The sequence below is a fragment of the Microtus pennsylvanicus genome, chromosome 1, assembly GCF_037038515.1.
Source record: "Microtus pennsylvanicus isolate mMicPen1 chromosome 1, mMicPen1.hap1, whole genome shotgun sequence".
NCBI classification, from domain to species: domain Eukaryota; kingdom Metazoa; phylum Chordata; class Mammalia; order Rodentia; family Cricetidae; genus Microtus; species Microtus pennsylvanicus.
The window spans coordinates 15,048,334-15,058,955 of record NC_134579.1 but is presented as its reverse complement, the minus strand read 5'-3'; the positions used below and the strand labels follow the sequence as shown (position 1 = coordinate 15,058,955).

Here is a 10,622-nt window from a genome sequence, read left to right as displayed (position 1 = left end):
CACACATGCATCCGCAGGTTTTTCTACCTGGGCTCTAGGTAGCCACACCCTAACTAGATGTGATTGGTTGAAACTATCAGTTGATAGTTTCCCCATCATCTCCCCCTTTGTCTAAAAAAGATAGATCCAAACCCAATACAACTATATACAATAGGAACAGATACCAAATATAAAATTACAAACAGTAAACAATATTAAGCAAGGAATATATGACAAAAGTTTTACTAAACATTTTATTTCAAAGGAGTCTAAATAATGTATTGAAATTAAGTTTGGCTAAATCATGAGGAAGGTAACTACAATTATCTAATCTTTAACACCATCAAAGGTCTAAGAAGGGAAACAATATTACTTGAGTAAACAGGAAGTGTAATTGAGAAACTTTCAAATTGCACAACAAATGACAGAGACAACTGACTACCTGAGCAATCACCCAAAGTCTCGTTTGCAATGTTGAAGCAACCAACTTTGGCTAAGGCCTAACATAACTGACATACCATTTTCAAAGGCAAGAAACTTTTCAAAACTATTTTACCCTGTCTTGGCAGGATATGACAGTCCTGTTTTATCCATTGATGCATGCTCTGTATCTCTGTCAGTGGTTGAGGTATGGGCATTTCTTTGCCCAAAGGCCAGTTCTGCCAAGAAGAAAGGCTCTAGGTGGAGTGTTTTTGGTGCTCAGCATTCTCTCGGGAATAGATTGGTGTTGTCAGGATCAATTGTGTCTTATTACCACCGAACTCTAAGTTAGATTAAAGGCCATTTCCTACAGCTCTTTGAAGAGATTGAAGACTATCTATCTATACTGAATATAATATCTATGTATCTGAAGAACCTGATTAACCTAAATATAAATATAACAAACATAGATGACTATTGATCTATAATTCTCAATTCCTATCTAACTTTAAGACAAAGATAATAAACAATTGTGCAATAAATCAGAACAATGACCCTCAAATGTAAACAATGTATAAGTATCTTGATCAGAGGTAGTAGTGTACACTTCAATATGGTAAATATATATGTCAATACATAAACAATGTTTCAAATAGAGGTAGAAGCAAACATGCATAGAATATTCAATATAATTTAACTATGTATCAAAATACAAGAATTGATACCAATATAATTGTCTAAAAACAATGTCACAAATACCAATCTATTATCCCATCATCCAATTATCCCTTTTTTTCCCAAGAAGATCCCTAAGCCTATAAATGTCTCCCCCATCCCTCAACCATATACCAGTTATAACCAACTCCTAAATGATGTCTCTAAACCTGAGGGCAAACTTTGCTGGGAGAGGGGATGTCGTCCTCTAAAATTGCATCCAGCTGTTATGGGGGCCACGTTCTTCTTAGGGGATCCTGTGAAAGTAAATGATGGTTAATTTCCAAGATTAATATTTGGTCTAGTAAAACTGCAAATAGTCTCTGAGAATTTTGTGGAGGTCAGGCCAGAACATTGTAAAAGATGTGCACCATTTCAGCTAACCAAGTTGGAACCGTCTTGTGCAGCTGGTACCCAAAAACAGGTCTTGTGGTAGCGCTAACAGCATCATGACGTCATATTAACCAAGTGGAGTGTTGTTGTGGGGCCCCCATCTTCTTCCTGGAAACTTCAAAGATTACTGCAGGGCGCCAAGTGACGCGAATTATGTAGGTATGATAAGAAACCAGGCTAGCTCAAGAGTAACAGGAAGACTTTAATGGTTAAAGAGGGGGGAAACTTACACTGTAAGAATGGGAGTTCCGAAATCCAATAGGTCCGGCAGTCACCGCGAAAGTGCACCTGCATCCCTAGGTTTTTCTACCTGGGCTCTAGGTGGCCACACCCTAACTAGGTGTGATTGGTTGAAACTATCAATTGATAGTTTCCCCATCAATCCCCAGTGCCCATGAAAACAGGTGGGAATACCTGTGAGTGTCTATAGCACCAGCATGAAGAGCCAGAGACAAGTGGACCTTTAGAGTTCCCCTTTACTGGTAATTTAGTAAAATGACTAGCTTGTGGGTTTTTGAGCTATCCTGTCACAAGACAGACACATTGAGTGTGGAAAAGAAAGGTTTCTGGTGCTTTGCAATGGTCTTCTCATAAATGCACACAGGGGTCTGTGCCAATACATTTATGTGCCCGCACCATGTGTACATACACACATGGTATCAATGAGTGTAACAATCACTTGTGAGTAGTAACTTTCAGAATAATGCCTAAGATTGTTAGTGCCCAATTATTCCCATTTAAAGTCTTCTCATTCTCTTTAATTCTATCCGTCTAATGCATTGTTTTAACAGGAAAGATTGATCTCATCACTATTCTCTTTGTAACCTCAGTTTTCTGTCTTGATATTTTAGGATATTTAAATTTGCCATCGAAAGGCAATGGACGGCATAAAAATCTTGGTGAGTTTTATTGAGTGATTTTTCTCTACGTTTTGGGGAGTTTGTTGAGTTTGCAAACCATGCCTTACAATTATGTCCTTAGTTAATGAAACAGGCCTTCTGTCTTCTCCCACCAAGTAACTCTTCTCAAGGAAGTAGCACGTTTAAATTTGTTTAAATTTCTCTGCACCCTTTGTCTTCATTCTCATCTATTATGTGTTCCTGCAGAAAGAAATTTCCATATCTAATATGATTTTATAATTTGAATGTTTATTACACAATTGTACTTTTCCTTAATTGGAGTTTTAATTGTACTTTTCTTTAACTGATCCTGGTTTTATGACTTCTAAAGTTTGCCTCAATAGCTTCTTTCTCTTGCTTTTGAAATGACATTGTTTTCTTCTATTCTGAATAAGAATGCGTTAAAAATTAGCAATTAATGCTCTACCTGGTAATAGATGCTATATTTTTCTGATGACTATTTAGATGAAGTCTTTTCCCCTTATTTAAATAAAAATTTTCTTTCTAGTTAATTTCTCATTACTCCTTCTAGGATGAGGCAAAGTCTATCAGGGTTTGTTACCAAGCAGCTCTTTGGATTATCAGATTATATTTTGCGCTTGTCCAAACTCTATGATAAATGTGGCATGTAACGTGAAGGGGCCCTGCTTGTTGTTGGGGTTTCTGTCTCACCTGGTACACCACAACTGTTTAGCCACAAAGAAAATCACATAAAAGTCTCCATAAATTATAAGCTGATTGGCCCATTAGCTCTAGCCTCTCATTGGCTAACTCTCACATCTTGATTAACCCATATTTTGATCTATGTTAGCCATGTGGCTCAGTACCTTTTTTCAGTGGAGCAGATCACATCCTGCTGCTTCAGTGGTCTAGGCAGGAGTAGGAGGAATCAGCTTCCTCCTTCCCAGAATTCTTCTGTTCTCATTACATCATTTCTTCTTCCTGTCTGGTTTTCCCACCTATACTTCCTGTCTGGTTTTCCCACCTATACTTCCTGCCTGGCCAATCAGCTTTTATTTATAACATGATTGACAGAATACAGACAATTCTCCTGCACCAGTGGCAGATACGTATAACTCACACAATTTGTTCAGCACAGCAAGTTCATAGCCACCATAGAACTAAATGTTCCTCCTTATGTCTTCCTTTATCTCTGGCACTTCCTGTGTATGCAGGATCAAAGGTCTTCTCATTACATATCCATTGTTAACCTGGGAAAGTTGTGCAAGTGTTATAGCTCCTTGACTGGCTTCTTTCCTCCAAATTACTATGATAATAATGCATCTGTATGCTCTAAATTAGAATTATTATAAGTATTGTATCTTATGCGCAATATTAAAATAGTATTTTTGTTCTTTTCTTCCTGTGGTCAATTTCTAAATTTTGAATTGCTGAGATGAAGTTTACTAATGCCTTTTAAGTATTTGACAAGTACTAAAAAAATTTACTTCCTAAATAGAGTTACCAGATTAATGCTCTAGATGTAGTACAAACTTATGCCCTCATTAAAATATTTTATACTTATGCTTATTCAATAATTCACAATTCTGGAAAGCTATGAAAAGCTAAATATAAAGCAGCCATTATATCACTGCCTTACAATGATTACTGCTATTGAACATTTCAGTTATTTCATTTTCTGGCTTATTTCTTTCTAGGATGAGCAGATGAGTAGATGAATAGATAGATTATGTACAGATAGTTATAGAAAGATAGATGATAATAGGTAGATAAATTTTTTTACTCTTTGTGCCACTGTGCAAAAGCCTGTGACTGATAACTTTAGAATTAATGCAGTTGTTTACTTCATTAATTTAAATCTTATCAAATACATAATTTTAATGCTAAAAAACTCCAAAACAACATTTTATCATTGCATTCTCTCAGCGTTCACTTATATGTATTTTGTATATATACACGCATTCATTTTGTTGGGATGATTCTCTTCACTTTCTCTGTCCTCTCTTCCTCTCCACGTCCTCTTCTTCTCAGGCTCTTGCTATGTCACCACGGCTAACCATGTCCTGGAGATACTTCTGCCTCACGTTTCCAAGTGTTGGCATTATATGCCTTAGAAAGAATTTTTCACTACTTTAAGTTTAAAAGCAAAATGGTAGACTTTATTTTTATTTGTGTTAATATTGGTACTGGCAAGCTTAAGTTTTTTCTAATTAATAAGTACCCTTCTGTAAAGCTTTTGGGGGGATTCACAATCAGTTTATCTGTCTTCACTGCTGATGTTTCCAGTGATTAGTAAAAGGAATGATTTTAGCCTGACACTTTCTATTTTATTTGAAAAGAGTGTTTGTCATTTTTAACCTATCACATTTGTTCATATTTGTTGTTATTTTTATAACTTCTAGCTCAGGGAGGCTTTTTGTTTGATCCAATGTAAGTTTTAGCATTGTAGCTGCTCAGTAGATCACATTAAAGTGCCAATATTGGGAACTCACCAAGGCCAGCTGGCCTAAATCTGAAAAAGCCTGGGATAAAACCGGACTCGCTAAACATAGCAGACAATGAGGACTACTGAGAACTCAAGAACAATGGCACTGGGTTTTTGATCCTACAGCATGTACTGGCTTTGTGGGAGCCTAGGCAGTTTGGATGCTCACCTTACTAGACCTGGAAGGAGGTGGGTGGTCCTTGGACTTCCCACAGGGCAGGAAACCCTGACTGCTCTTTGGGCTGACAAGGGAGGGGGACTTGCTTGGGGGAGGGGGAGGTAAATGGGAGGCGGTGGCGGGGAAGAGACAGAAATCTTTAATAAATAAATAAATTAAAAAAATTAAATAAAATGCCAATAAAATAGAATTCTGTTCACTTGTACAATATTACACCAATAAAACTACAATGTTAACCTAATACTCATACTGACTTTTCTTTTTTTACAGAGACTAATAGAAAATGTCTTGAATTCTCAAAATTAAATGCAATGTATTCCCTAAAAGATTTGTTTATCACTAATCTAAAGATAAGTCTGATGATGTATACAAGGTACAATTCAACCTGTGCAGAACCATTGTTTGGATCTAATAACTCGCTTAATGCCCGTTTCGACTTGTCAAAAAAAACGGTCTGGATTATTCATGGATTCAGACCACTGGGATCCGCCCCAGTTTGGCTTCCCATGTTTACTGAGGCAGTTTTGAAACAGGAAGATGTGAATCTCATTGTTGTAGACTGGAACCATGGTGCCACAACTTTCATTTACAGAAGAGCTGTTAAAAACACCAGAAAGGTGGCTGAGAGTTTGAGTGTGTCCATTCAAAATCTTTTGGTAAGTATGAAAATTTTAAAATATACATGCTACACAATATATGGGTTGCTATGTGACATCACAAAATTAAAACTTTTTCCATAAACATTTGAGACTTTATATTAGACATAGTGATTTTTGTAGCCATATTTTGTCTACTCTAAATAATTTTATATTTTAATTTTACATTTTTAATGTAAAAACCATTTTATTTTAAACAATTAAAAATTTAAGACTCTTTTAAGCCTTATCTATCCTGAATTCAGTATAAATTAGTGATCTTATGTGGGGAGTAGACATTACTGTAATCTCATTACATTTTTTAGTCATCATTGCTAAGAACATTATTGTTTTGTATTTCCAATTTTAAAAATATTGTGACCCAAGAGAAAAGTGGAGAAAATAATTGACAAGAAGATTGACAGTGTATAAAACTGAAAAATTGACTTTTTCCTGATTTATAACTGTCTCTCACTGATAAACAGGAACTTCATAATGTAGAAAGTGCAAGTTAGGAAGAGAATTTAAGGAAAAGTCATGGTATTTTGCTTACAGAGGATTTATAGGAGCTGGGAGGAAGGTAGCCATAGTTTTGTGGTTTGGAGAAATACCCCTTCAGCTTTGCGGACATTGCTTTGAGGAATTTGAAGAACAAAATTGCTTTGTGCTGGCCAAGTCCCCCTCTAGCTCTCCACGAGTAGTGAAAGTTCAACATCATTTTATGAGCCTTCAGACATCACTGTATAGTGTGGACCATAACCAACTCCTATTAGCTCCCTGGGAGTCTGCTGGAAGATACACACACTCAGTGAACTCACAAAGCTAACTACCTGAGGCAGACAGATAGATCTTCACACAATGACTTTAGATTGTTTTTCTGTTCTATGTAGCCTGTAATCCTGGAACCCACCTTAAATCCAAGCACTTCATTTTAGCATTTCAAAAGTAAGAGTGGCTTTTATACTTTTACCAGTTCTATTAGGGGTCATTGATATACTCTGAAGGAAAAACAGAAGAATACTAGCATATATTTTGCAATCAAACTGATTCAGGCTCGTATCTTTCCATTTGAGACACTATAAAAAAACACAGTAAACTGGCTCTGCAAACATACCTGCAGACTAAGAGACCTAAAAGCAAGGGATTGGTGGATTCTGGGCTGGTAAGGCTCAGTTCCTGGTTCATAGTTGGTGTCTTTTCACAGTGTTTTTACGCTGTGGGAGACTCAAATAAGCTTCTTTGGATGTCCCTTATCAGGATATTAGCCTCATTCTTGAGTGTTCAAATTTTATAGTATCACTTTTTCTAGTCTCTGCTACATACACATAACATTAAAGGTTAGGATTTTAGCATATTAATTTTCAGAGGCATAGAAATCCAAACATCACTGACTTAAAATACATCTTTATATGTAGCTTTGTACGTCTTTGACTTCTGAACCTCTTTCCTTAGTAAATGGATGTTCATGGATGTTGTTTAGTTAGTGTTTGATAGGTGACAGGCAGAGTTTTAAGTAACAGAATAGTTATGAATAACTCGAATGGCAAACAGTAATATTAAATAAAAACTTATAAAACACATGTTGAGGTACTTACCACAGAATAAACATTTGGTCATGCCTATTATTACTATTTGATCATTCAAAGCCTTGATAATTAAGTATTAAATATTTCACCATACATTATGGATAACTAAAGCTTATATTCACAGCTGAATTTGAATGATGTTCCTGGGAAAAAAAAAGAGAGAAATAAGACATTTCAGGATGCAAGCTGAACAAAGTTATCATCTTTTCAAAGTTGTTAGCTCCTTACTTATATCCCAGAAATGCGTGAAGTCAGAATGAATTTCAGAGTGTCAGTATATTAGGAATTATTTGTGATTTGCCAAAATTAAAATCATTGCATTGTATTTTTCAATTGCAGAACCATGGAGCATCTCTTGACAATTTTCATTTCATAGGTATGAGCTTAGGGGCTCATATTAGTGGTTTTGTAGGAAAACTATTTCACGGTCAACTTGGAAGAATCACAGGTAAAACTATCTTTTTTTCTTTTTGTAAAATTATCATGTAAGCACATTTTCCTCCTAGAGTTTATTCTGTTTAAAACCTGAATGATGGAGGAAGGTCATTGGCTAATAAAGGAACTGCCTTGGCCCATTTTATTGGTTAGAACATAGGTAGGTGGAGTAAACAGAACAGAATGCTGGGAGGAAGAGGAAGTGAGCTCAGACTTGACAGCTCTCCTCTCGGGAGCAGACGCCTCAGAGAGACGCCATGCTCCCGGCTCCTGGGCAGACACACATGATGAAGCTCCGACTCAGGATGGACGTAGGCTAGAATCTTCCCCGTAAGTGCAACTTGGGGTGCAACACAGATGATTAGAAATGGGCTAAATTAATATGTGAGAATTAGCCTAGAAGAGGCTAGATAGAAATGGGCCAAGCAGTGTTTAAATGAATACAGTTTGTGTGTTGTTATTTCGGGCATAAGCTAGCCAGGTGGCGGGGTGCTGGGGACACAGCCCCGCTGCTCCTATTACAACACCTGAAGACACTGCTTTTGAAGGAAGCTGCTTGTTCGTTCCTGGCCACCCAGACCTGAAATAATTACGAAGAAACTATATTAATTAAAACACTACTTGGCCTATTAACTTAGGCTTCTTATTAACTAACTCTTGCATCTTCAATTAACCCATTACTGGTAAGGTTCTGGGGCATCTCTCTTATTCGGCAGCTACACGGCATCTCCTCAACTATGCCTACTCTCTCTCTCTCTACATCTTTGTTCAGATTTTTTGACTGGCTTTAATCTTTTAAGTCATTGACTGAAAGCAGCTTCTTTATTAACCAATGGCAATGAAATATATTCACAGCACACAGAAGGGAATCCCATATCACACTGCTACAAAATATATTCAAATATTACTTTTTATTGGATTGTTAATTCTTCCTTAGTGATTAAGGTAAACATGAAAATCAAGCATTATGTTTTTATAGCTTTATCTAAATGTCAAAAGCTACATGGGAAAAATTGATCCATCAAAAAATCATTTATTTATTAGCTAAAAGTATTAGTTATATAGTTCACTTTTATACACGCTGTTGGATTTTAATTCTTTTAAACATTCACTGGAGTACTAGACAAATCAGCAGTTGCTATTCAAATTTGAAACATTCTCATGTTCACTCAGATTCACACAGTAAATTTAACTGTTGTTAAAGGCAACAATGACATGATGCTTACAGAGATTTCCATCATTTGTCTACATCAGGTTTATTAAGCAATTATCCATATGCATATCACTGAAATGTTATAATCCCAATTATTAATGAAGGATAACATTGTCTTAATAAAATTTCATAAAAGAAAGGAGAGGTAGAATTGCTCATATTGATGCATATGCTTACTTGCCTATTCTTCTGCCACCACACTATTGCAAAAGTCTGAAAGACCAAAAATATAGGCTTCTTACATAAGAAAAATGTAGAGAAACAGAGGGTGGGGCATTATGTCAATTGGGCTAAATAAAATAGGACAATAGAAGAGTGTGAAGTGAATAATAGTTAAAATAATATTAATTTGTATATTAATGTGGGTAAAAGAACAACTTAAGAGAGTAAGTTTTTCTTTCCTTCCTGCTCCATGGGTCTGGGAAACTAGATGTCTCATCCTTCAGTGGATTTTATTCTATTTTCACCCCTTTGCTATCAGAAAGTCATGATCTGTGAATTTTAGTTTAGAATTAATCCTATAGAATAATATCCATATTTCATGGAATTTATAACATTTTTACTTAAGAATGTATAGGAAACTCTTAGGAGAGAGGACTACTAAGAAAATAGGAAATTTGTTCCATTCATTAACCTGAATAGCATTGATATCTAAAATGTATTTTAGACTTATAGGCAGTCACAGGATGAAGCCAGTAAGGCAAATAATTCAAGAGAGGTCCGGATGGTATTCATTAGCTCTTTTCCTCAATTAGGAGGGATATCTGTTACTATTAAATATAAAGTTTCATAAATTACTCTATCTGCTTCTTAGATAAAAATGCTAAAAATAGCTTAACAATATTCTTTTTTTAGACTAACTATAAAGGTTGCCAATAAATATTTAAATAAGAGGCACTTGTCATTTGTCAAATTTAATATCTTTAGATAGGCTTAGACATGTTTAAACTAAAACTGAAGATATTTGTATTTATAATTGACAATACAGCAAGTATAAAACATAACAAAGTACTAAGACATTATTAGACTGATACTTCTTATTTTGTATTTCAGGTCTTGACCCGGCTGGACCAAATTTTTCTAGAAAACCAGCAGATAGCAGGTTAGATTACACTGATGCAAAGTTTGTGGATGTCATCCATACTGATTCCAACGGTAAAATAATAAGTATTTATTAGTTTTGTGTTTAAAAGCAAAGTGTGGAATATAGATTTCTGATGAAGATGTTGTAAAATAAGGAAGCACTGTTTATAAAATGTTTGGGATTTAATGAGTTTTGGGTTTTGTTGTTGTTTGTTTGTCTGTGTTTTTGCAATGGTTTCTGGTATTGTTTGCCTTGTGTTTATTTATTATTACTATTTTTTCTTATGTTCTTTTTAAAAACAACCTTTTTATTTTACATACCAATCCCAGTTTCCTCTCCTTCCCTTCCTCTTTCTCTCTCCTCTTTTCCTTCCCCCAAACCCCAGCCCCACTCCTCAGAGAGGTTGAGGCCTCCCAAGGGGGTTTAAAGAGTCTCTCAAATCACTTGGGGCAGGACCGAGACCCTCCCCCTTGTATCTGAGCTGAGCAAGGTATCCCTCCATGGTTTCCATAAAGCCAGTTTATTACTAGGGATAAATACTGGTTGCATGGCTGGTGGTCCCACACACTGCCCAAGCCTCACAACTGTCATCCACATTAGAAGGGCCTAGCTAGGTCCTATGCAGGTTTCCCAGCTGTCA

General features: G+C 35.9%; 1 protein-coding gene across 1 annotated transcript in view; it reads left to right on the top strand.

The window, feature by feature from the left end:
- Positions 1 to 5,388: 5,388 nt before the first annotated feature.
- The window catches only part of Lipi (lipase I), a 46,158-nt gene continuing 40,924 nt past the window's right edge, over positions 5,389 to 10,622 (top strand). The window contains exons 1-3 of the mRNA XM_075953235.1: positions 5,389 to 5,685; positions 7,590 to 7,698; positions 9,952 to 10,053. Of these exons, the coding sequence (XP_075809350.1) occupies positions 5,389 to 5,685; positions 7,590 to 7,698; positions 9,952 to 10,053 (508 nt within the window). The remainder of the gene's footprint in view (positions 5,686 to 7,589; positions 7,699 to 9,951; positions 10,054 to 10,622) is intronic.